The sequence below is a fragment of the Lissotriton vulgaris genome, chromosome 10, assembly GCF_964263255.1.
Source record: "Lissotriton vulgaris chromosome 10, aLisVul1.2, whole genome shotgun sequence".
Taxonomy (NCBI): Eukaryota; Metazoa; Chordata; class Amphibia; order Caudata; family Salamandridae; genus Lissotriton; species Lissotriton vulgaris.
This window is the reverse complement of record NC_141698.1, coordinates 1,043,022,244-1,043,049,777: the sequence shown is the minus strand read 5'-3', so window position 1 is coordinate 1,043,049,777 and position 27,534 is coordinate 1,043,022,244. Positions and strand designations below refer to the sequence as shown.

General features: G+C 45.4%; 1 protein-coding gene across 1 annotated transcript in view; it reads right to left on the bottom strand.

Annotated features, from left to right (window-relative positions):
- TOPAZ1 (testis and ovary specific TOPAZ 1) overlaps positions 1 to 27,534 on the bottom strand; it is a 1,918,280-nt gene that overhangs the window by 1,553,817 nt on the left and 336,929 nt on the right. The window contains exon 4 of the mRNA XM_086942092.1: positions 6,486 to 6,565. Coding sequence (XP_086798218.1) covers positions 6,486 to 6,565 — 80 coding nt within the window. The remainder of the gene's footprint in view (positions 1 to 6,485; positions 6,566 to 27,534) is intronic.

Genomic DNA, 27,534 nt, shown 5'->3' with positions numbered 1-27,534 from the left:
TCAGTCGACCCCAGCCGACTGCTTCTAGCGCTGGCTTGGGAGCTCCGACCGTGCCACCCAGTCGACCCCGGTCGACTGTCCCTGCCCTTCTTCCAGGAGTGTTTGGTACGGGAACTCCGGTTGATCTGCCCAGCCGACCCCGGACTGATGCCTCTGGCCCGAGTCTGGGAGCTCCGGGCAGCTCACCCAGTCGACCCCAGCCGACCGGCTCTGCTTGCATATTGGGAGCCCTGGGCGCGGGAGCTCCGGTGGGTCTGCCCAGTCGACCCCAGACAGGTGGCGCTGACCTGGGTCTGGGAGCTCTGGGCAGCTCATCCAGTCGACCCCAGCTGAACGCCCCTGACCTCGGTCTGGGAGCTCCGGTCACCCCCTCTAGTCGACCCCAACTAAGGTTTTTTCCTTCCCCTTCCTTCGAGGAATTCTGTAATATGGCATATACGGTGTCCCCGCTTGACCCACTGCCCCCCAAATTTTGGAAGACTTTCCACGCAGATCTTTTCTTGCGTTTGTTTTCGATCTGTCTCCAATCTTTGGAGTTGGCATCGGTGCCAGAATGCTGGAAATTAGCAGTAGTGTCACCTCTGCTTAAAAAGCCAACTTTGGACCCGGCCTGTCTTTCCAACTACAGGCCTATCTCCTTGCTCCCTTTTCCGATTAAGATTCTGGAAAAATGGGTGACTCGCTCACTCTTAGGTTTCCTGGAGAACATCGGTTGGTTCGATGAGGACCAGTTTGGCTTCCGCCCCGGACACGGGACAGAGTCCGCGCTGGTGACCGTGTTGGACAATCTTCGTTCGCGTGTCGACAGTGGCCGAGCAGCCTTTTTAGTGCTGCTCGACATGTCGGCCGCGTTCGACACGGTTTGCCATCGGACCCTTGTCAGGAGACTGGAGGAGTGCGGGGTCACTGAGGGGGCAAGAGAGTGGCTGACATCCTATCTTGGTGGCAGGCAACAGTTGGTTTCACTTCCACCATTTAGCTCTAAGCCAAGGAGTGTAGGACAGGGGGTTCCACAGGGCTCGGCCATCAGCCCTATACTTTTTAACCTGTACCTCCGCCCTCTAGTCCAGCTAATAAAATCTTTTGGTGTCTCGGCATTTAATTATGCCGATGACACCCAGCTGGTCTTTTCTCTGGAAGGGAATAATGCGGTTTCGCTGGATACTTTCCATCGCTGCATGGCAGCCACAGCGGACTGGTTACGAGCTAACTCCCTACAATTTAATAGCTCCAAGACGGAGGTGCTCCACTGTTCCATCGACCGGATTCCGCGGGCACTCCCAGAGAACTTTTGGCCTAGTACCTTCCTCGAGCCAGTACTGGCGGCGGAATCAGCCCGTAACTTGGGGGTGATTTTTGGCCCTAACCTACAGCTTGACATACACGTCAATAAAACCACTTCCACGTGTATGATGCTGCTGCGCATGTTGCGCAAGGTTCTGCCTCTTCTCCCCGCTCAAGCTATGCCGGAAGTAGTTCGTGGGACCATATTAAGTCGCCTCGACTACTGCAATGGGCTTCTTTTGGAGGCCCCAAAAAACCTGACCGGGAAGCTACAGCGGGTGCAGAACATGGCCGCCAAGCTCCACTTTTGCATTAAGAGACCTACACTGGCTCCCGGTACATTTGCGGGTACAGTATAAAGCTGTGTGTCTGGTGTTTAAAGCTGTTCACAAACAGGGTCCTATTCCTTTGCAAAAGATGTTCACATGGTATTCCGCTTCGCAGCCCCTCCGCTCTTCTTCGGCGCATCTTCTTGTAGTTCCGAGGTTTCACAGAGTGAGGATGGGTGGCCGCTCCTTTAGTGTTGCAGCGGCCAAACTTTGGAACTCCCTGCCACTCTCTTTGAGAAGCCACAAGGACTACTTTCCATTTAGAAAAGCGTTAAAAACCCACTTGTTTCCATAAATGGCCTGAGCTGTTAAAGTGTATGGTTTCTTGATCAAAGCGCCAGGATGCCCTTTGGGTGACAGGTTTTGCGCTCTACAAATACACTAAATAAATAAATAAATAAATAAATAAATAGTGTGGAGGTGAGAGATGACAGCCTGAGGCGAGCTCGCCTTCAACAGTTAGTTGTTGAGATAGGTGAAGACTGCCAGCCCTGATCTGAGCAGATGAGCTGCGACCACCAATATCACCTTGGTGAACACCTGAGGGGCGCTGGTAAAGCCGAAGGGGAGCACAGTGAACTGAAAGTGCTTGTGGCCTCTAGTAAACCACATAAGCGCCCTGCAAGTCTAACGCTACCATCCAGTCTCCTGGGTCAGGACAGACAAGATCAGACCTTGAGTGAGCATCTTGAACTTTTCCTTTTTGAGGAAGGTTTTGGGGGCTCACAAATCTAGGTTAGAGTGCAGGCCTTTCTCCTTCTTCTGGACCAGAAAGTAGTGGGAATAAAAACCACAGCCTACTCTTGGCGTCGGAACCCTCTCTATGGCTCCTTTGCCCAAGAGAGTCATGACATCCTCCTGAAGCAAAGTCAGGGGATCCTCCGTCAGCCGGTTGTAAGTTGGAGGCATGGAGGGAGGGGTTGTCTTGAAGGGTAGAGAGTAGCTCCTTCTGACTATCTGGAGTACCCACCTGTCCTAGATGATGTTCTGCCAGTGGTGGAGGCGATGGTTGATCAAAAACAAACTAGCCATCCATGATCTGGAAGGGATGGAATTGGAAGGTTTGGAGGCTGAGGCTGTAGCAGGGGGCTGATCCGACCTCCGGCCACCCGAGTCACTCAGACGTTACTTAACTTGTGTTGTCTCGTGGCTGGGAGACGTTGCTGAACTTGTGTTGTCTAGTGGCAGGGCTATGGCTGGCCACAAGAGGGGCAAAAGGCAGACCGGGGACGAGAGGACCAAGGACTTGACCGTAGCCTGCTAGCCCTTAAAGCGCTCTAGTGCCATGTCTGCCTTGTCTGACAGAGGAGGAGAGGTCGAAGCATACTTCGACTTCCTATGTTTCTTGTGCTTTGCACCTGACGACCTCGAAGACTTTTGAGTGGGAGGACAAAGACTTGGAACTCTCGGAGCGGTGCCCTGACCTTCCTTTCGACAGGGATCGAGAGAAGGAACTCCGGGGAGAACAACAGTGCCGAGCGACAATCCACTAGCAGTTTTAGGGACCTCTCCCTCAAAGCTTTGGAAGCCATGGCACGGCAGTCAGGGACTCAAAGTGGGCACGCTCCAGACACCAGAGACAAACCAGGTGCGGGACAGTCACAAACATGGAACAGTGATAGGCGCCGCACGGCTTGAAACCTGAAGTCTTCTTTGGCATGAGGAAAAAACCTACACACCAAAAAGGGGTCAAAACATTGAAAAAAGCCAGACAAAAAGTACAGAGGGTAGCTCTTTTCATGAATCTGCAATGGCTGGTGCATTAAGAAAGGAACTGATGTCAGTATGCCTAGTTGGTGCTTATATCTGTGACAAGTGCAAGGACGACATCACATGGAACCGACCGATGCCACCAATGGGTGCACATGGGTTTTGCTCAAAGGAAAATCTTCTGGATCCCGTCTCACGCCTGGGAAATTCAAATGTAAGGAATCTGATGCTAGATGTCTATCAGATGAGGATCAGCAGATGGAGTTAAGAATGCTAGTTTAAAGATTTTCAGAATCAGGGTCAGCTCCAAAAATGACAAGAAAGAGACTGGCATCACACCACGTCCAAATGGTTCTGGGAGCAAGACTGTTTCCTCACGGAAGAAGAGGACTTCATCAGGGTTTTCATTTTTTAAATGCAGGAACCTCTTGGAAATCAATCCTTGCCAGGAGATTCCCTAAAGGGAGTCAGAGGGACCATTTGCAGTATGCTTATAGGCCTCTATCAAAAAAATGTTTGCCCCCCAACTCCCTTTCAAATCAGGGAAGATACTCAGTAGACAAAAGTAGAAGAACTCCAGACTGGCAATAGTATGGTGGGGTAAACATGAACTCATGCCAGACAGCTCCAAATACAGTCAGATTTTGTCACATCATGGTTGGACTGGAGTTGCATGGGATCACCTAGCAGTGCTGTAGGGATATTGCTTCGATTCAAGTTTTTCAGTTCCAGTCTAGGACCTGGAGAGCATTCACAAGGGGAGAAATTTGCAGAATAAACTATCCATCAGAACACTCATTCCACCAAACCCAGTGTTTTTTCTTCTCCGTCCTGCCAATTTACCTCCAGGTTGCGCTCCCCTCTGGCCATCTTGGGTCTAATCAAAATTTGGTTATGCAGCCTTGGCAGAGAATTTGGTCTAATTACTAAAACAGCTCCTTTAGCCTGATTAAGCGAGCGCTAGCCATTGTGTTAAATAATGCAGAGGGTTAAAATAGCAGACATCTCCAGAGGAGTAGGCTAAGAGAGCTGTGAAAATCTCACCTCCACAAGGTCCAGTGGGCATGAACAGCCTTCTTAAAGAAGTATTCAAAGTGTTTGAGACATTTGTGATCCTTACTCCCCAAATCATATTGTACATTTATTGGCAATCTGAAACGTGATTACACTACGATTTCAAAGGAAAATACAAAATATGAAAGCACATCCTCTTGGAAAGAGCAAAATATCACTTGAAAATGATCAATGACATCACCAAATGAACACTTACAAACAATTGTAAAACAGAGCTTTAGATAACTCACTTTCACCACTTAAACTATATGCCTTTAATAGTGTAATCCTTTCCACCAGGGGCTACTGCCCATCCAATAATGCTGGCCTGATAAATATTTTAAAAAGGAAGCTGAATTTATAGCCCCAACACTACTGAAAGATACATTAACGGACAACTGGGATGGAAAAAGCAATGAAAGAATTCTTGCATAAGAAACATTCTCTTGATCTTCTGGAACAAGCTACCTTCCGATATACATAAATAACATTACCTAGATTAAAAGTACAGGCTGTAATCTCATTGTAATATTATTTTGGGATATAAAGATCCAAACAAATTATTTTAAAAGTACAGGCTGTAAATATTCACCTTTAGCAGTGTGCAATAAGAGTAACCTTTAAGACGCTTTTTTGGCAAGAGCTTACGCCTAATAGAAGCATAGAGAATGTTATTCACTGTGCTGTATAATTGTCTCCGACCATGATGGCGGTTCCATTTGGTGGTTTATTGAGGAGTTACTTGCTGAGTAGAGTGAGCCCGTGGACTGTGCAAAGAAAAGAGACTGTGATGCGATTGAATACACATTACTACCAGCAAACCATAAGAAGTTATTGGTGTTTCTTGAAGTGATCGGCTTTTCCTCCTGCTGCCGGATTGAATTCTTTTTGTTCTTTATCGCCCTGTCCTGAAGAGGCCAGAGTTACTGGAAGGCCAAAACGTGGCCGCGTCGACACTTTCCAAATGGAGGAGTCCTTGTGCTGAAATTGATTTGGAAATTAATGCCTTGTGACACATTTTTCTGATTTAGGTTCTATAAATTTGTGTATTGAACCATTGGTGTCCGACTACCTCCTAGTGCACCCCCTAGAGTTAATGGGAGGGCACTCAACATTTAGGGTGAAAAAAGAAAAAGTCTGTATATTCTATATTTTTTTGTGATTCTGTACTTTTGTCAAAAGTGTTTATGTTCTTAATTGTTGTATATAGGTGTGTATATAGGTATGTATATAGTGGTATATGGTGTAAAAAGAGTTTGTAAAAAATATTTTGTTTTGTCAAAAGAAAAAAAGAGAAGAAATTGATTACAAAGAATAAAATGTGTAATCATGTCCCCTTGTGCGAGTGATGATGTCCCGAATGTCTGATTAATTCAACTTTGAACTTATGGCATAGAAATAGGCGAATCGACTGTTTCCTATTTTTGAAAAAATAGTGTAGATTGGTTCCTCCTTTTTCCATTTTTCCTTGTTTCTTGTATAATTGTCTCTGTCCAGAATGAGGACAGAGTGTGGAATGGAAGGTAGCATACATGGAATAAATAACATTTCAAATCCTGATGCAGACACAATTGGGAGCAAGGTATGTGAGGCGGTTGAAGCAGGGCTAATGGTGGGTACCGCATTTATGGTCTTCTTATGTCACAGTACCCAGAAGTCAGGGATTTGAAGTAACTGTATTGTGGAGTACAGTTAGACGCATTTTTGCAGAATTTAGGGAAACTGAAAAATGTTCATCTTAGTTACAATTATGGAAACTTAAAAAGGGTATCGCCGGTGATCAATTCTTAACACATTAAAAACAAGAACAATTGATTTAGACATCATTGTGACCTGGATTGATCAGTAATGTGGTATGTTTTCTATGCAGAAGAGCTAAAAGCATAAATCTTAGGGTCACCAACAATATTTTCTCTCTTTACTGAGTATAACTAAGATCACCAGCGAAATTGTAAGTAGCACAAAAGGGGATTTGATTGCCAATAAATGAAACTACCAGTATACATTTAACTGCAAAAGAATTAAATATCTCCAGAATTTACTTTCTGAAAAATGTATTTCACTTAGGTGATCACACTGTAGGACTGATGTAACTACTTCCAAATGTACCTTTCGCTTATCTGTCTCCAACGGGAGTCCACACTCTAGGGACTGTGCAGTACTTTCATCCAAAGAACTGCTCTTCTTATCTAAAAGGAAAAACAAATATGTGGGAAGTAATCAAAGTCACAGAACCAATGCACTCTTACAAACAAGTTAATACTCAACAATACGTTCTATCTGGTCTGTACCAAATGATAAATCATGCAACTCAATTTAACAACACTGTCTAAGTGCCTTTATCACTTTGTCACACTCAATCTGAAATTTTTTTCCCATTATCAACATGCAGCACTCTCACTTCGTGGTGGGACAAGAATCTGTGTCTATTGCTTTGCATGCCGGTACTGCAACCCATAGCGATCCCTGAACAGCTGCCTTCAGTTTGAAAAACAAGCATTGATAACGCAATAGGTCTCGCATTTGATTAAGTTAAAGCCACTTGCTTTGCTAATGGTATTGTATAGCAAAGAAAATGGCTTTAAATTAATGAAAGGCAGGACCTATTGAATTTTGAATGCTTGTTTATAGGAGCTACAAACCCCCTGTAAGCCCTTACACAGCAGGAGGAGGGGTGGGTGGGGGGAGTTTGGGGGTGCTATACATTAAGACTCTCTCACACTAACACTACACCCAACATTCCACACACAGAAGCAACTTTACAGAAAAATAGTAACTATTGAACAAAACAAAATCCTTTGAGTTCGGCTCAAATAAAAAGACATTGCTCGCATTGTGTGTCCGAGAAGGACTCTTGCGTGCTCAGGAGTGAGCCTTGGAATAGCTGCGCAGTGTATTTTTTTCATTCTTACACAAATATCCCAGTGCGGGGAAGGGCTTCTCCTCTACCTGCCATTTTGAGACTGGAGTATGAAGTGTACGTAGTGCAACCTACATAGCACATCCTTAGTGAGGAAGTATTGCAAAGCTAAGCGGGGGCATTTACGGTAACCTGCTTAGAACAAGCTGTCGGCGTTGTGCGGTGCTGAAACTTAAAAAAAATAAAGATAGTGCTCGCGGTCCCGAACCCACGACCAAACCCTGCGAATTTAATTCAGGAAGTCTTTCACACAACACGCGCTGAAACGTTAAAAAAATAACAAAAATAGTAATTGCAGTCCCGAAAATGAAAGCAGACCGCTCATGTATGTTACAAAAAATAACAAATATAGTGCTTACCGAGTAATTGAAGGCGGTGTCCCTCCACAAGTAAAAGGTCCAATCCCGGTGGGCGGGGCCAAAAGCGGACAGGGTGGCAACCCTCAGTGTAAGGATTGCCTCTGGTGCAATCATTCCATTGTGTTTTGCATAATCCATGACGCAAAACGACACGCACAAATCAAAAATGCAGGCGGAACAGCGACACGACTTCTGGAACCTTATCGATTCCAAGAATCCCTCGCATGGCGAGACAGCGCATGCGCGCTGCTAACGACAGGCTATACCAAAGAAGCCATTTAGTGTGCTTGTCCTGAGGAATCAGAAGGAGGGTGCTGATAAAAAACAAAAAGTACAACGCACTAGGAATAATGATGGTAACCAAATAGAGGTATCTTAAGAACGGTAATTCTTACCATCCAGACCTTTTCCAATTTTGGAAATATATGTAAATTCCATAGCAAGGAAAATGAGAAAGTCAGGAAGAAAAAGAAAACAGTATCAGACAGCTTAAGCTAAGCTACAGCCAACCATGGAGCAGTGGGGACTGTGTATCCATTCATAACAGCTGGAAGAATGGTTTGACAAACCTTTATAACAATGCTGAAGGTCCTAGGGAAAATAGTTACTGAAAAGTCCCATGAGGAATTTGTATTGTTTTAACTTCTTTTTATTGTTTTTTGGCTAAAACAAAAAGATAAAAAATTATGAATCATGTGGTTTCTGTAATCAACTCCATTGTTCAAAATTCAAACATCTGCATTTCAACAGTGTCATTGGATATGTACACACAGTCTATTAAAACCTTATTTCAAGCGCAATTTCTCTGTTACGTTCCATCGCCCACCCCCAAATCTTTTCATGCTTCTTCCATCATCTTTTGCTGCCATACAATATTTTCAGCCATGTTACACCAATCAAAGACCCTTTCCCAGTTCTGCATCTCTGACGGCAATCCTGACCTCCATAATGTAACCACATTTCTTCTTCCTGCCATCAAGGCAAAGTTAAGGAATGATGGATACTTGGACGGGTGTCTTTGCCCCAAATAACTAAAATGAATAGTTTAGCAGTTCACACAAAATTTGTCTGTGTGATTCTAACCAGCCATGCCCTATTCCCTCTCAACGGGGCTTCAGCATGGGATAGGTCTGTAGAGTATGCAGGAAAGTACTAGTTTGGTCACACTCTCTAAGACACTCATTGATATTGGATCTGTCAAAGCTTATGAAATGCATTCATATGTAGTAGCATATGTAATATTTTCAACAGTAGTAATCTAAACTCAGCTCTTATTGCTGCAAACCCCTAACACCCCCCCCCAGCCCCCCGAGTGCCTCTGTCTACTCTTCTTCTAACTCTCCAAATTTAGTAGACCATTTTTAGGGATTGCCTTTGACAGGATATCTGCTTAAATTTGTTAGCTTCACTTTCATTCTTATTTGCTGCCTCGTAATTGGCCAGGATCTACCAGCTTCATTCCCTCTTCTTTCTAGTGGAGCATGGCTCAGGTACTGATTGCCTCATCTTGACTAGTGTCCTTCAACTGCTTGTGCTGTAACTGAGGTACTATTTTTTTTTCTTCCCATCATATTGCTTCTTTTTTCTTTCTTCTTCCCCTTGTGTTGCTTTTTGTCCAAGTGTATTCTCCCCGGCATTGTCCATGTTGTTTCTTCCCTCCAATCCCCTGCCCATTGTCCATGATGTTTATGTGCTCCCACCCCATAACTCCTACCATCCTATTTTCCATGTTGCTTATTCCCTTCCACCTCACACCCTCTTGTAGTTTGTGATGTCCCACCCCTCACTCGTCATAGCGTTTGTTTCCATTTCCAGTTGCCATGCTTCCTTGTTACCCAATATCCTGTTGACCAAGCAGCCCACCCCTATCTGCCCAAATAAATACAAATTGCTATGATGTGACCAGCACTGACCACTTATTAGCCCTTTTTTCGTAACTTTTTTGCCATGCTGCACATCAGCCACGTTGTGGCTAAAAGTAATTTGCAAAGCCAATAACTCTCAAATAGGTGAGACCTATTGGCTAGGGCAAGGCTTATTCTTTTAGAAGTGTCACTGGGTTAGGTGCATTTTTTGATTAAGTCTTATAAATATTGCTTGCCCAAATAGTGGTTCCTCTAGTATTTTATTTTGCTGTACAAAGCTATCTTTTTTTGTTTGTTTTTTTGTTTTATATAGCGTGACTTTGACCCAAAGATATCTGGTATCAGAGTGCTTTACATAGCACCAGTTTCGTTACACAAGGACACATTCATTTTTGTTAGGCACAGGGAGACTCAGAGATTTGCCCAGAATCACCGGATGTTGAGCGTCATTGCCGAGACTCGAACCCGGTTCCTCAGCTTCGGGGTCGACCGCTCTAGCCGTAAAGACAAATCCTCTCCCCTATCTTCTAGTTGTTAGGGCTAGTACGTTCTCCTTTAAGATGTACCGCAAGGGAAAGTGGCTAAATTACATATTAAAAAAATCAGAATTTTCCAATTGATACTCTGTTTCAAACGTTGCAACGGTTTTCATATGTATCTGAACTGAGATGTAACCCAGTGTGCCTAGGCCTACTGGGTCCCTCTCTTGAAACCTTACTCAAGAAGTCACTGTTCCCAAAAGGGTGCTCCCCTGGTCAAGATTTTCTCCCATCCCAAGTGTCTTGTTGCAGTTTTCCAGGTCCTTACTAATGATTGCCTTTTGTACAATTCATCTAGGTAGGTTTGAGGTCCATTGCATGTCGATCTACCCTAACTAAGCAAGTGTTCATTCTGTGGAGCAAAACCCATTTGCAAATGTGTTGCCCAGTAATACACCTAAATATCAGGTAGAGCAATGCCCCCATCAAATAACCTTTGCTCAGGTTTTCAGTGAAATACGTGGTGCTCACCCACTAGCAGTATGATAATTTATTTCGTGAGGCTCTGGCAGGAAGACTCTTGTATGCGGTAATGCTAGTTTTGGAGGGTGTACAAAAGCTTTTGCACAGTGGCCATTTTTAATAAGTACAGCTGTACGCTCCAGGGCGGCCAGTGGTAGTTTCCTCCAGTATTTCACATCGTCCCAAACTTGAGAAAGCCATTAAAGTTGCGTTCAAATAACTCTGTAGGTTATTGCATTACTTAGATATCCAGGTATGTAAAGCCATGGTAATCTACCATTCACATGGCATCTATTGAACCCTTCTATGGCATATGAGTCATTGGGTACATCACTGATTTACATAAATTAATTATTAATCCAGAATATTTCCAGACAGTTACAAAATTTGGAGTATTCTATTTAAGGTCACTTCCGGTTGTCTTACATATACCAGAATATCATCCTCATATAATGATATCCCATGTCTCTTCCCATCTTAACCCCTTCCATGCTCATGACAAGGTCAACTCGTCATGGGTGTTACCTGCGCTGTGCTTATGACGAGTTAACCTTGTCATGAAACTATAAGTATTCATAAATCATCAGCACAGGAGGGGAAAACCCCTAGCAGCCAAGGTGTTATTCCTTTCACTAGTGCATCAGCCTGACCAAAATCGCTTGGGGCTCCAGCGCCAGGGTAAATTTCCTTCTTTTTTCTTGCCAAAGGAAATCGTTCCAAAACACATTTTTCAACTTGATTCTAGTCAGGGGTGATATATATTTGCGTAATCGAGGTAGCCAAAATTTGGGACAAATCCTAAATGTAGGGCCACTGGAAATATGAGATTGTGCGACAGCGGCGGTTTATACATAACTGTAGATTTGCTGTATATGCTACACAATCCCTCACCAGTAGCATAGTCTCAAGATTTAAACGGGGAAAAAAAATGTAGCTCAAGCAGTTTACATGTTAGTAAAAATGTGGCAATAAGTGGGAGCGGACGGGCACAGCGGGCGCGCCAATGGCGCGCCAAAGGCATGCCTGTTTGCGCCCGTCCACGCCAAGCCGGGCCCAGGGGCCAGTGACGTTGGTCGACTCCTCTCTTATTCAGCAAACATCCTCAGACAGCTACAAGCTACGCATCTGCCGCTCTCCCCTGGTGCAGTGAGGCAGATTAACTCCGCTGGCATTGCCCGTAGGGCATCTAGCTCCCCTGAGAGCCGTAAGTACGCTGCAGGGCCTGGAAGGAGTGAGACATCTGTTCATGTGATGTACTTGCACACGCTCTTTGGTAAAGCACCATTTAGACATCTTTATCCTCCTTACCACTGAAAAACCTGATATATTACTAATTACAGAGACATGGCTTACCATTGACTCTTATCCCGACATCCTGGCGGCCCTTCCCCCAGATTACTACATCCTCCATGCTGACCGCCCTTCAGGCCTCACTGGGGGCGGGGTGGCAGCCATCATACTGAAACAATTTAAATGTATCTCCTCTGCTTCTCTTGTCCTTCCTGAGGTGGACAATTTGGTCATCAGTCTAGAAACAGAGACTGGTGCCCTTACAATTATACTTGTATATCGGCCCCCCATCCCATGCCTTTGTTTCCTATTTCCCTGAGTGAATAGTTGGCACATTTAATGACACATCACGCCAGAATCACTCTTTTTGGCGACTTCAATTATTGGCTCAATGATGAGAAAGCTGGCCCTCACGCCACGGAACTGTTCGAAGCTCTAACTAGTCTTAATCTTGTCTAACAAATCTCCGCGCCCACTCATATTAAGGGTCACACCCTCGACCATATCTGGACTCATGAGTTAGCATTATCCTGTCCAGTCATCTACCCTTGCATCTGGTCAGATCACCATCTAATTGATACCACCATTACTGTTAGTGACAGGGTCAAGGCCCCCATTCTGGCAGGTGGGTCATCACGTAAATGGAGTTCTTACGACTCCCAAGGCTTTCTTGTTGCCCTGGCCAAGACTCGTCCTACCACCGACATCAATGCCAGTATTGAGGCAATGGAAGGTGACATCTGCAACTGGCTTAAGATGGCCAGTGATCAGTTTGCCCCTCTCACTAAATTTCCACGCACTAGACATAGTAATTCACATAGATGGTTCTCTAGCGCCCTCAAAGAACAGAAATTGAGGATGCGTCAGCTAGAACGGATCTGGAGACGCAATTACTCCGACTCCGATAGATTGCTCTTTGTGGCAGCCCGCAAAGACTATAAAGGCGCAATCTCCCTGGCCAAATCCATACACATCTGACAGAATTCTTTCTGCCTATAATAAACCTAAAGAAATTTTCAAAATCATGAACAAGCTCACCACAGACGACAGATCCCTTCTCTCCCAGGTCCCAACCCAAGAGACCTGTGATGCTCTAAACTCTTTTTTCATCGAAAAAAATAGTCAACATCAAGAACTCCATCCCTCCCATTACCTCTGCGGGGCTATCGGACACTTCCCCCATCAATCATCAGTTCTTCACTGAGTTCCCTATCCTCAACCCCAACTCCCTGGCCGAACTTGTGGCCCATGTTAAATCAGGGTTCCCTAATGATTGGTGCCCTCCCTCAGTCCTTCGGGACGTCTGTCTCACTTTACCGGATTGCATACTGCCCTTGTTGAATGCTTCCCTCAACACCGGCACGGTCCCCAGCTGCTTCAAAGAGGCCATTCTAGTGCCCCTGTTGAAGAAACCAGGTGCGGATCCTGTCGATCCCTTCAATTATCGTCCCATCTCCTTCCTGCCCTACCTGTCTAAGCTCCTTGAGGCTCATGTTACCCGATGCCTCTCAAATTTCATCGAGAGCTCCTGCTATCTCGAACCTAACAAGTCGGCTTCAGGCCGGCCCATTCCACTGAGGGCGTCATCCTGGCAGTATTGGACGCTCTGAGGGGGAATGCTGACAAAGGGTCACCTCAGACCCTCGTGCTACTGGATTTGTCGGCTGCTTTAGACACGGTGGACCATAACATCCTTCTCCACCGTGTCGGACAGGCCGTCATCCAGGGCCCTGTCTTCAATTGGATCGAGTCTTTTCTCGCTGGCAGAGCACAAGCCGTTCGTCTGGGCCCTATCACGGCAGCTAGGGTACCCACTACTTGCGGAGTCCCTCAGGGCGCCTCTCTTCCCCCCTTCCATTCAACTTATAACTCCGGCCACTGATTCATTCGCTCAAGAGGTGGGACATCACAGTGTTCAACTATGCTGATGATTTGCAGATCATCTTCCCTCTTTACTCCCCCGATGCTGCTAAAAATCTTCAAGCAGTGATATCCCACACACAGTTGTGGATGAACTACAACCAATTAAAATTAAAATTAAATCCAGGGAAAACTGAGCGTATCCTTCCTGGTAATAGGCCAGCATACTGGGGTCCCCAGTTCTGGCCCAAGGAGTAGGGCTCCCCCCTGCCCCAGCAAGCTCGGTGAAGAGCTTGGGGGTGGTTATTGATGTGGAGCTCTCTCTCAAGGCTCAAGTAGGGGCTGTGATCTCCTCCAGTATGTTCCAACTGCGTAAAATCTACAAAATAGCCCATCTACTACCGCACGCGGCATTGGTCCAAGTTGTGATCTCCTTGGTATCATCCCGCCTTGACTTCTCGAACTCCCTATACCATGGACTTCCACAGTCACTGCTCCGCCGTCTCCAAATTGTACAAAATCAGGCTGCCAGACTTATTTATAAAACTCCAAAGTGGCAATCAGCGAAACCACTATTGCGCAAACTGCACTGGCTGCCAGTTGAGCAAAGGGCGGCCTTGAAGATCGGCTGCCTGACTTTCAAGGCTCTCCACTGCATTAGTCCGGATTTCCTCAAAACATTGATATGCAGCACCGCCTGGTGCGCAACCTCCGTTCGGCTCAACTTCACCTGCTGGTCGCCCCTACAGTAAAACTCAAAAAGTTTGGTGGCCGCAGGTTTGCCCACCTGGCCCCTAAATGATGGAATCCTTTCCCCTTGTCAGTCAAGTCCAGCTGCTCCCTACTGAATTTTAGGAAACTTTTGAAAACCTGGCTTTTCACCCAAACTGGTTAGTCCGCCCCTTGCAATCTCTGCACTCTTTCTTTCAGCGCCAGGAAACTTATGGTGTCAGCGCGCTTTATAAATCTCGGTTAAGATAAGTGTTGCAGCACAGTGGAAGGCCCTTTGCAAATGTAGATTGGTCACCTTTCTGGAGCTTATTGCTATATTTAGGTATTCAACTGGTACTAATGAGGTACAACAAATGCCCAGACAGTGTTAACAAGTTTAAGAATGACAAAATAATGAAGTAACACCATCATAAAATGTGACACACAATGCCGCATATTTATTCAGCCCTGCCACATAATTTGACCCTCCGCTGACGCATAATTCCAGTGACCCTGGACATATGTTTGAGCACCTCAAATAAACAGTGCCACTCAAGTGCGTCCGATGAGTGATGAGTCCAGTTACACTATAGATTCCTGTTGCATGCATGAATGACTGGTCTAGATGCAAAAGTGTAGAGATCACCAACTGCAAGAGTTTAGCTGGAATTTTTGTTTGTATATTAAGGAGACCGAAAATGTGCATCCATGACTTTTCTTGTTTGTTGATAACTACAAGAGCAGTCATTCTCGGGTCATATGGCAAATTGGTGGGGGGCATCGGCAGGCACCATTCAAGATGGCCGCACAATAGCAGAGCTGTCCCTCCCTGGCTCTCGTCAACCATTCCTTGGCTTACAACCTGAACACAAGAGGAACTTTAAGCTTCAGTATGGGACTTCTACCGAGGATTACACTGTGTTTTGGAGTGCAGCAGGGAATGATCCTCTCCCCTTTCCAAGAGCCCATTGCTATTGCACAGCGAAGCTGACAGAACAAAAAGTGGAATGGTGCACCCGTATACAAATTAATCAATGAGTGAGTCCATTGGATAAATTCCTGCTTTATTCAAATCGAGCATTCAAAGTCGTAAAATGCAATGTATAAAAATATCCTGCCAATCAGGGCTGTAAATAATACACACAAAGACTCAAAATAAGTACAAACAAATACAAAAACATACATATATATACCCAAAAAACAAGTATAAAAACACTAAGACATGACATGAATCATTGATGAATTTTCTTCCGGGTGCAGTATTCCACTTTTTGTTCTGTCAAGATTCCGTCTGCTTCTGTAGTATAACCATACAATGTCTGGTATTGGAAGAGGAGTGCACCGTGCTGTACTACTTTGAACTATATGGGAGGTGCAGTGGAGAGATACGCCGTTAACTTTGTTCTTGTACAGCAAAGCTGCCTGTCTGTCAATATTTGTTCTATCACTATGGGTATAGATGTTTTGAGACGGATAGCAGTTCTCCTACAGCTGGAGGTGCTCTCGTTCTATATGCTTATAGCTAATATCTATTAACTAGCGCAGCTATGATGTGCCCTTACACCTGGGCCATGTCTTCGGAATGCCGATATAATATTCCCCTTTTTAGTTTATTGTACAATCCATTTACATTACAAGTTATAATTTTGAGACTTTTGTTCAGTCGTTGTACTCCTACAATGGTTAACTTGCATTGGTGTACTTATCAGTTTGATTAACTTGTTATAACCTAAGTGCTGTGTATTGAACTGTGTGGGTTGTGCTGCTCACATTCTCTTACATCTCAAAAAAGAACTGTAAACCAACACATTCCTCAATGTTCCACCTTCCCGCTGCCCTGTGAAGCAGACTATGGAACTCCTATCACCACATTTAATAAGGAACAAGCCATTCATAACCCCTTGTTACACTAAACTGCTTTCAAAATGGCTCTGTGATGAACTAGTTGCAAACTGCTTGCTATTCCCCATTCTACCTGTTTTTATGACTACCAAAAAATACTACACTTCTTTCTACCTTGACTAAGCATCAAGTGTATATCACTACTAAATCACATTATCTACTTTTGATTTCAGATTCACTTTCTTCCTCTCTGCAGTGTCCCTCCTGTGAGGAAGCGATGCTTGGCAAACACCATCATTTAGCCCCTCCCATAACCATTACCCGGTCTCCTATGGTTGTGAGGATCAGCCCAGCCCGCAAATGAGGTCAAGCTGTCTGTTCTGAATTATTTCATCAGCCTCCTCTTCTATTCCTCTTCTGCCCCTCTCCGACACTTACATGGGACATATTTGAGGGTGTCCCACGGTTGATTCATGATATCTCTGTGTCAATAGACGCTTCTTTAGTTTCTCTCAATTTGACTCCCTTCCAGTCTTTCTGTTGCACATGAAGCCGCCCATCAAGGCAATCCCAGGCCTCCTCCAGTGTTAGGAAGACCCAGGATTTGCCATCCACTACGATATGAAGGCTTGCCGGGAAAAATATTTGATATTGTTCTTCCTCAGAGTACTTTTCATTCTGTCAAAGCTCCGTCTAAGTGTTTGGACTGTCAGGGAAGCATCAGCTAATACCCTAATCATTGCATTTTCATACTGCGTGGCCTTATCGTCTAGAAGCTTGTAAAATTGCATTTTGATCACGCTGATTGAAACTGAAGGCAATGACTACCCTCGTGGAGTAGGGGATTGCAACGGTTTCCGGCATTTCGATGTGGTACCAGGTCTCTGTGATTTCTCTCCACCGAGAAGAAATCCGATAGTTCCTTAGTTCAGGATATTGAGCACTCAATGTTCCACAGAGTTCCATGCCACCTATCTAAAACAACCAAGTCTCCAAGCTCCTGCTGCCTCATGGAGTTGCCAAGGAAAGAGCAACCATTAACCCCATGGGAATCTGGGCATACAATAATCTTATGCTACAATAGCTTGCATAGGTAGCATATATGAAAAATGGGAATATACTTAAGGGACAAAAAAGTCTCAAAGATATTATCAACAATGACAAACGCTGCCAGGCCCAAATAAGTCTGGCACATATATATGACAAAAAACCACAACAAATACCACTGTGAAAAAAATAGAATATTTATGAAGACTTATAAATGCAGTAATGCAATCACAACCATCTAGTCGTAAGGACTGGACTGTATCCAGACCTTCCAAGTACAAATATTGTAATTGGAAGAAAAAATAAGAAACCAAACGTGAGTAATGTGTCCCCAGTGTCAAAGCACAAATACAGTAATCTACACTACAATAAATAAACAAAAAGGGCTTTTGTTAACCAATAGAAAACTACTGAGAAATTATTGATATGTCTTGTAGAGTAAAAGACACCAACAACAGTTTGTCTTACACTGAATTGCCCACGGGCTTCTGGAGTGGAGTGTAAGATTATTACCACAGTCAGTTAACTTTTTCTTCTGATGGAAAATTCTCCCTGCAGATTCCTCATATGTACAACAGTCAGCGATAATCTGCTTTTGGGGTGGGGAAGGGAGGGGTGAGGCATTTGATGATTCAAACGGAGTCTCCATCAAGAACGTACGAACCAAATTCAAGTCCCATTGATGAACTACAAATGGAGTCAGAGGAATATGGTTAGGTAGGCCTTTATGAAAATTTAAAATGGTAGGGGACTTAAACAGGGATGGCTGACCAGTCAGAGGAAAACCGACAAGTCGGCTAAATAACCCTTCACAGTGCCAATGGCACATCTTCTTTCAGCTAGGGAAAGTGTGAACTGCAGAACTTGGGGTAGTTTGGACTGCAAGGGGTCCACACCAAGCAACAAAGCTGCCTCATCTGCCGGAGTATGCAGACTGAGTGGAGTGGCAAAAAACACAGACAATATAACATCTGCAAACTCCAGTGGCAGCTGAAAGGAGCTCAATTTTTCCCACTCAATCTCCAAGCATGTAGGTGAAGGTCTCAAAGACAGATGCAGAAACAGCCCGACAGACCGGTAAAGGTCTGGCATGAATGACAGGCGGACCGGAGGATACGCGGAGAAGCGCAGGAAGTCTGAGTATCACACCTTTTTTGGTCAATTTGAGGGTCTAAGAATGATTTGGTGACTTGGGCCAATCTGTGAATTTTCCTCAGAACCCGCAGAATGAACGGTACGGGGGAAAACACGTATTGCAGCTGAAAGTTCCACCTCAACTGAAATGTGTCCCCATAAGGCTTCTCTTGACGGATACTTAAGGGCGCAGAATTGCTGGCACTGAACATTTTCTGAAGAGGAGAATAAGTCCACCTGTGGAGTGCCCACTGCGCAAAGATGTCCTGGATTACGTCCGGCAGAACACACCACCCATGATCGGCAAAATAACGCCGGCTGGATAGTTGGCGGTAAGCCAGATCCCTTGGTGTTGTGCCCAATACCATAGTCTCAAAGCCTTAAGTCTAAGGAGGTAAGGCCTACTCCCCCTTGCTGGTTCACATATAACCGCAGTTTGTTAGTCAAGATCTGGACGGACAGACCTGAGATGGAGGGTAAGAAGGCCTTGAGCACCAGCCGAATTGCTCACAATTCTAGTATGTTGATAAGAAGAACCTGCTCCCCCAGAGACCGGAGGCCCCTGATCTCGAAATCATCCAGATGAGCTCCCCTCCTCAGGGTGGAAAGCATCCAACTCTACTGTAGTCACAGCCAGATGAGTAAAGGCCATTGTGTCAGGTTCTCCTCATTACCTTAATAAGCCACATCCGTCACAGCACTGGGGAGATCTCAATGGAATTAGACAGGTATTCCCCCCGTACAGTAGCCACAGCCTGTGGAGGAACCACTGCAGGGCCCTCATGCGCAAACGTGTAGGCTTGACTAGGAGAATGCAGGAAGGCAACAGACCTAGAAATCGCATGGCTCTCAGGACTAGAACTATCGCACCTGACTGGATAGATGGAATCGTCTCCTGGATATAAGAGAAGAAGTAGTTTCTGTCCTGTAACTCCAGTTCTGTAGTAGGGGTATCTCTGTTATAGTCATAATCTAGTGAATAGTCCCACCCATGTGCGTGGACCCCGGAGCAATCAAAAATAATCTCTTAAAGTGTTGAAAAATGCAGAACTGCACAGACACTTAAGAGAGAATTAAAGACAAATAATGCAGCCTATAAACCCAGGCTACACTGTCCAGTACTTCAATTCCACCAAAAATCCACAAACAGCAAAGTCTGTCCAGATTTCCCTTGCCTCAGCAGCAAAACCCCTCTGGAATGATAGAGAGGAAGACCTGGACAGACAAGCCCCATAGGCTGCCATTATGTGGCTCCGAACAGGATACTGTGCCTTTAAGAGAACTTTTCAGAAGTTCACAGTATCCCAGAATGTACTGCAGGTCCCTTTTATTTTCACTTCTTTTTTCCGGCTCCTGCCAGCAGGAACCTGGAGCATTGAGCTCTCCCTTTTCACGGGTTTATTGGTGTTTTTCACCTTTGTTTCGAATTGAGTGCTTTCTAAAGTACTTTAGTGCTTTTCTTCTTGGCTTTTGCACCCTTTTGATGTCAAATATGCCTGCATTATTTGACAAATGTCCGGAGTGCTCCAGGAAGAAGCCCAAATCAGATCCCCATGAGGTGTGTATCCTCTGCCTTCCCTCTTCCCATGTCTCAGAGGAGTGTGTGATTTGTCAGGGCTTCTCTGGCAGGACCCTGAAGGACAGAAAGAAGATCAGACTTTTTTGTCTTACCAATAATGACCTATACAGGTCAAGCTAAGGTTGAAAAACTCAATTCCCTCGTTTCTGTTACAAAAAAATCAAGAACTTGCCAACCTCATAAGTCATAGTTTTTCCTTCTCACACTTTTTCTAATGAAAAATGTAACCCACGTTAAAGGGTGAGACTACTGCACCCGAAAGGAACTGGTCACAATTTGTACAGTTGGAGTCAACGTAGTGTTAGAGTGATGTTCACATATTTACCGTTTTGGCCCTTTCATAAATGGTATTGAGTCGGAGGGCCTAACATTTCCATGAGATAAAGGAGTGTAAATTTGCATTTTTTGACCCATACCATTACATATACAGGGCATTCTCGGTACTAAATTGTGCTGGGATCCATACGTGCCTGATACAAAGACCTTGTCCCGAACGGTCGCTCCCCCACGCTCCCTGGCTCCAGCTCGCTATCACTGCTACAGCGCTCACAGCTGAATTCACTTCATTGAAGCACTCGTGATTGGTATCGTAGCTCTGCTGCTGCTAAAACTCGTGCGTGTTATTGCTGTAAAATTCATAGCGCTTTGTGCAGCATTGAGATTGGGTAGCGCTTTCATTAAATAGCATTGCATTGGGAATTATACTGTGGAATTGCAGCAGTGTTGACTGAATAGCGCTCTCACTGTTTGCTGCATTTATTCATTTTGGGCTTTGTGCTAAGTTTCGTTTTGAATCCCTCCCACCATTTTGTTGTTGTGCTTTCCCCTGGCCCGCCTCCCCGCGACCGCCTCCCACGTGACCCTCCCACGCTCCCCCCCCCCTACACTACCCTTTTAAGTCAGATGTCCCAACGCGCAACGTCCACGCGCTGCGGCCGCGCCGAAGGTGCGCCAAAGGTAAGCCCGTCTACGGCCGTCCGCGCCTGGACCGCGCCCAGCGCCAGACCCCCTGGCCCCCGTCTCACCCTCCCCACCCGCATTACATACAACGCCTCCACCCTCTTAGCCCTTAACCCCGGTCGGCTCCCCAACTGCGCCCTAGCCGCTCCTGGACACACTCATGGACCCTTCACATGCAACTCCTGCAAGTATGACGGCACCAAGACCATCTCCTCACCCACGAACACCAAACAGAGATCTGACACCAACCACCTAAAATGCATCCTGCTCAACACCCGCTCGGTCCACAGACACGCCATTGACCTTTGGAATCTCCTAGACACCATCTCTCCGGATGTCGCCTTCCCAACAGAAACATGGATGAACGCATCCTCAGCCCCAGACATCACCATTGCCATCCCGGAAGGCTACAAGATCATCCGTAAGGACCGCACCATCCAAACAGGAGGCGGCATCGCTATCGTCCATAAGAATTCCATCCGCATCTCAACCAGCTCAGACGTCAACCTCGGTAGCGCCGAACACCTTCACTTCCAGATCCACACCGACCCCAATACCACACTTAGAGGCACCCTCCTCTGCAGGCCACCTGGACCCCGTGCACAATTCAGCGAAGACATCACTGACTTTATCACCCCACACGCCCTCCCTTCCGAGGACTACACATTCTACTGGGAGACCTCAATTTTCATCTGGAAAAAAGCAATGACAGCAACACCACCACCCTTCTGGACAATCTCGCCAACCTCGGACTCAAACAACTTGTTAATACCCCCACTCACTACGCAGGTCACACACTCGACCCTATCTTCACCTCCAGGAAACATATCTCCTTCAGCCACACCACAGTTCTCCATTGGACGGACCACAGCTGCGTACACTTTGTCTACAAAAAGACCACAACCCACAACCATCCTCAACCTACTCTGCGAAGAAACTGGAACAAAATCACCATCGACCAGATCTCCTCATCGCTTCTTCAAAACGCCCCTGCCCACTCTTCGAACCCCAACCAAGCAGCCATTAACCTCACTCAATGGCTAACCAACAGCGCCGACAACCTAGCACCTCTGAAAAAAACGTCAAATCAAACTAGGCAGCAAAAACGCCCCCTGGTTCAACGATGATCTTAAGAAATCCAAGAAACTCTGTCGCTCCCTTGAGAAGGCCTGGAAAAAAGACCCAAACACCAGCACCAGGGACGCCTTCAAAAACGCCACCCGCATACCCCACCAACTGATCTGGACTGCAAAGAAAGCCGCATTCAAAGACCGACTAGACAACAACGCCCACAACAGCAAGGAATTATTCAACATCGTCAAAGAGTTTACCAACCCTACTGCCAACTCCAACGACATCACTCCCTCTCAAACCCTTTGCAACTCCCTAGCCTCGTTCTTCCACGACAAAATCGCAGACATCCACAACAGCTTCGACAACCAACCTGGACACCAACCCTCCCAACCTTCTGCCGTACCTTCACCCCCCTTGAACACCCTTAATGACTGGAACCCAATCTCCACTGAGGACACTATCCGCCTGATGAACTCCATCCACTCAGGATCCCCCACAGACGCATGCCCTCACCACATCTTCAACAAAGCAGACTCCATCATAGCACCACACCTCCGAGACGTCTTCAACTGCTCCCTCAACTCCGCCACCTTCCCGGAAAGCTGGAAACATGCCGAACTCAGCGCCCTTCTGAAAAAACCCACAGCTGACCCCACCGAACTCAAAAACTACCGCCCCCATCTCGCTCCTTCCATTCCCGGCCAAAGTCATCGAGAAAGCGTCAACAACCAGCTCGCCGCCTTCCTCGAAACCAACAAATCCCTCGACTCCTCACAGTCCGGCTTCCGAGCCAAACACAGCACTGAGACCGCACTCATCGCAGCAACAGACGACATTCGAACTCTACTGGACAATGGAGACACAGTCGCCCTCATCCTCCTCGACCTCTCCGCAGCCTTCGACACAGTCTGTCATAGCACCCTGTTACAACGCCTCAGAAACATCGGAATCCAAGGAAAAGCACTGGAATGGATCACCTCACTCCTTGCTGGAAGAACTCAGAGAGTCCGCCTCCCACCATTCAAGTCAGAGGCCACTGAAGTCATTTGCGGCGTGCCACAAGGATGCTCACTCAGCCCCACCCTCTTCAACGTATACATGAGCCCCCTCGCGGCCATCGCACGCCAACACAACCTCAACATCATCTCCTACGCTGATGACACTCAACTGATCCTCTCACTCACCAAAGACCCTAACACCGCCAAAAACAACCTACATGAAGGAATGAAAGAAGTAGCCGAGTGGATGAAGCACAGCCGTCTGAAACTGAATTCAGACAAAAAAAAAGTCCTTATCTTAGGTACCTCCCCCTCCGCCTGGGACGACTCTTGGTGGCCAGAGGCCCTTGGAAAAGCACCCATCCCGACGGACCACGCACGGAACCGGGGCGTCATCCTGGACTCCTCACTCTCGATGACCAGACAAGTCAACGCCGTTTCATCATCTTGCTTCAACATTCTTCGCATGCTCAAAAAAACATTTCGCTGGATCCCCACCGAAACTAGGAAAACGGTCACCCACGCACTGGTTACAAGTCGCCTGGACTACGGAAACACCCTTTACACCAGTACCACCGCAAAACTTCAGAAAAAACTCCAACGCATCCAGAACGCATCAGCCAGACTCATACTAGACATCCCGCGTAAAGACCACATTTCTGGTCACCTGAAAAACCTCCACTGGCTCCCCGTCAATAAGAGGATAACACTCCGCCTCCTAACCCACGCACACAAAGCACTTTACGAACTTGGACCCGAATGCCTCAACACACGACTTTCCTTCTACACTGCCCCCGCCAGCTACGCTCTTCCAACCAAGCCCTTGCTGCTGTACCTGGCATCAACAAAACCACCATGGGAGGAAGATCCTTCTCCTACCTGGCGGCTAAAACCTGGAACTCACTTCCCATTCACCTTCGCCTCACTCAGAACCACCTAGCATTCAGAAAGCAACTTAAAACCTGGATATTCGACATGTAATTCCCCACCCTTCTTCAAGCGCCTTGAGACCCTTTGGGAATGTAGCGCGCTATATAAATTATCTGACTTGACTTGACATCCTGGGCTCTGGGCACCCACCAGCATTTTTTGCTGACTGGTACTGGTGGTAACTGACTGTCCCTGCCTAACCAGGACCAGTGCTATGATGAAAACACAGAATACAGTGGAAACACCTACACAAACTAGGGTACACTATGGATTAGGGTACCCCTATGATTGGCATGAACTCCCCTATAAGGCCATTGTGCATAAAAGGGCAGAGGGATTAAAACTACCTTTAAGTCCCTAGTATATACTAGAGCATGGCTGTTTAGAGGAGATCTTTATGCACTTGCATGTATGCAATGCTGAGAGCATGAGGTCAGTTTAAATGCAGCCCTGTTTTGCAGTACTGCGTGTAAAATGTAAATTATGCCCAAAATCTACGTTGGTGTTTGGGACACCTAAAAATTAATAAACTACATTAGACAGCATATAAGGTACCTTTCAGGGTCTCCATTAGGTGTCCCAGGGGTGGGGAGTCTCGAGTACTTATAAGGAGGAGCCTTATAAAATAAGTCTTATATGCCCTGGATACAGAAATTGCATATTCCCCACCCTCACTGTGGTAAAGTGCTTCTCAAAATCGACTTTTGTGATAGGAGCACGGTGGGGTGAGAATCTACATTATTTGTGTATATTCAGGACCCCTAAAGCCTCCCCTAGATGTCCCAGGGATGGGGTGTCATGTAGTTATGAGCAGTGTCCTTATAAAAGCAGTTTTATAGGCCCTGGAGTTGAAGAAATTGGACATTTAATTTTCCCAATTGTAGATCCCCAGCCTCATAGCTTAACATTGCAATAGTTTACAAATCAATACGCAAGGGACAACCAACAAATATCATTCAAGGACTTAGGAGAATGGTATTGATAACCCCAAAAATATGCTGTTGAATTTATCCTAAAATGTACAAAAAAAGAAGTTTAGACTTTCTGGTCTATAACCCAAACTTCAGCCTTCTGTGTCCTGCCCTGACTGGTCAGAGTTACGTGGATTAGCCAGGCTGCTATGATGAAGTGATAAGTGGCACATGGGGTGGAGTTGTCATCTGACAAGAGGGATTTGCTGCACAGGAAGGGCAGAGCAAGGGGGAGGGATCGAAAACCAGGAGCTTCAAAGGAAGAAGGGGACAGGCAGAAGAATCTGGTCCATCTATACCCATTCTCTCTGAACACAGCCAGATGGCAGGCTTAAGGAAGGAATATGCAGATGTTAGGGAGAGGGAGACTATGGAGATGAGCAATCCTGGAGGTTGGTTTAGCTAGCTCTTGCCTCTCTGCTGACACTTCTGCCACATTGAATTTTGGTAGAAAAGTGCTTTCTGGGAGAATACTGTGCCACACTTTCGAATAAATGATCATGCTCTGGGGTGCAGCCCTGCACTTCATTGGACAGGAATGTCCTCCTAATTGACTCCAGAGAACACTGAATTATCTGAGAGGAGCAGAGCCTCTCAGATCTGCTGCTTGAAACAAGAAAAAGGGTCCAGGTTTGATTTGTGCCAACCAGGCACTGCACTCTGACTGACTGCACTTGCTGCACCGTTTGGAACTACAGCCATGTGGACCCAACTTGCTTCATAAGGACTAAAGAGTGGACTCCCTGCAAGCTACAGGTCAACACAGCTCACCTCACCATGAGTGGACGGACTCGATCTGGCCAGCCAAGCCGGTGACACTGAACTGCGAGCCAGCCTGCCCTCCAGGTTTGTCTCGCTGAGAAGCTCCGGAGGTCTGACATCCAGAGTTTGACCGGGAGCTGGTCAAAAGCCAAGCTAGCGAACCTTCACCGAACCCGGCCTGTTGAAGAGCATAGAGGGACCCTGGGAGAAAAAGCAACAAAAAGGTTTCCACGTTTGAAGGTAAAAGACTTAACAGGCACCAAACGCGAGAGTCAAGCCAACAACCTTCAACCGCAAGACAGCCTGGATCCCTGGTTCGTCCTGCTGGAAAGCTCCAGAAATCTGACTCCCATAGTTTGTCTAGGAGCTCGTCGAAAGGCAAGCCAGCAAACCTTCACCGAATCCAGACTGGTGGAAAGCTTCGAAGGATCCCGGCAGAAAAAGCTCCAGAAAAGTTTCTAAGTCAGACGGTTAAAAACTTTGACCGAGGCCTACCACGAGGGGTAGCTGCGCAGGAATCCATCGCAGTGGGCCTGAAACTTTGACTGTGTCCCAGTCTAGCACAACCAGATGTCCCAATAGGCGCTATAGGTTTCAATGTGCTACATAGGGCTAAATCTTTAAAAATTAATATCTAAGGTTCCCTACATTATATATTTTGTTTGTTTTGGTGTCACTTTGAAGATAAAAATATTTCTTATTTTTATAAAATTGGTGTTAGATTTTATCCTGTGTTGTCTCTTAATTATTAACTGAATGTTTCAGTATCAAGTCGCCTAGGTAACCAGTGACCAAGGCAACATGATCCCCGAAACGTTCAGGGGTTGTATGTTCCACATGCACAAATAAAATATAAGCTGAATTAGCCAAGCAAGCAATTCTGGAGTGCACAGGACTTTTTTGACACCAGGAAAGGAGTAACTTTAGATTTGGATACGAAGCCCATGTTCTCAGTGAGGATATGGATAGATTTTATAAATATATCCATCTATCTATCTATCCATCTAGATCTATATATCTATCCATCTAGATCTATATATCTATCCATCTAGATCTATATATCTATCCATCTAGATCTATATATCTATCTATCCATCTAGATCTATATATCTATCTATCCATCTAGATCTATCCATCTAGATCTATATATCTATCTATCCATCTAGATCTATCCATCTAGATCTATCTATCTAGATCTATCTATCTATCTAGATCTATCTAGATCTATCTATCTAGATCTATCATCTATCTATCTAGATCTATCTATCTATCTATCTAGATCTATCTATCTATCTAGATCTATCTATCTATCTAGATCTATCTATCTATCTATCTAGATCTATCTATCTATCTATCTAGATCTATCTATCTATCTATCTATCTAGATCTATCTATCTATCTATCTAGATCTATCTAGATCTATCTATCTATCTATCTATCTAGATCTATCTATCTATCTATCTATCTATCTATCTATCTATCTATCTAGATCTATCTATCTATCTATCTAGATCTATATCTATCTATCTAGATCTATCTATCTATCTATCTAGATCTATCTATCTATCTATCTATCTAGATCTATCTATCCATCTAGATCTATCATTCTATCTATCTAGATCTATCTATCTATCTAGATCTATCTATCTATCTATCTAGATCTATCTATCTATCTATCTATCTAGATCTATCTATCTATCTATCTATCTATCTATCTATCTATCTATCTATCTAGATCTATCTATCTATCTATCTAGATCTATATCTATCTATCTAGATCTATCTATCTATCTATCTAGATCTATCTATCTATCTATCTATCTAGATCTATCTATCCATCTAGATCTATCATTCT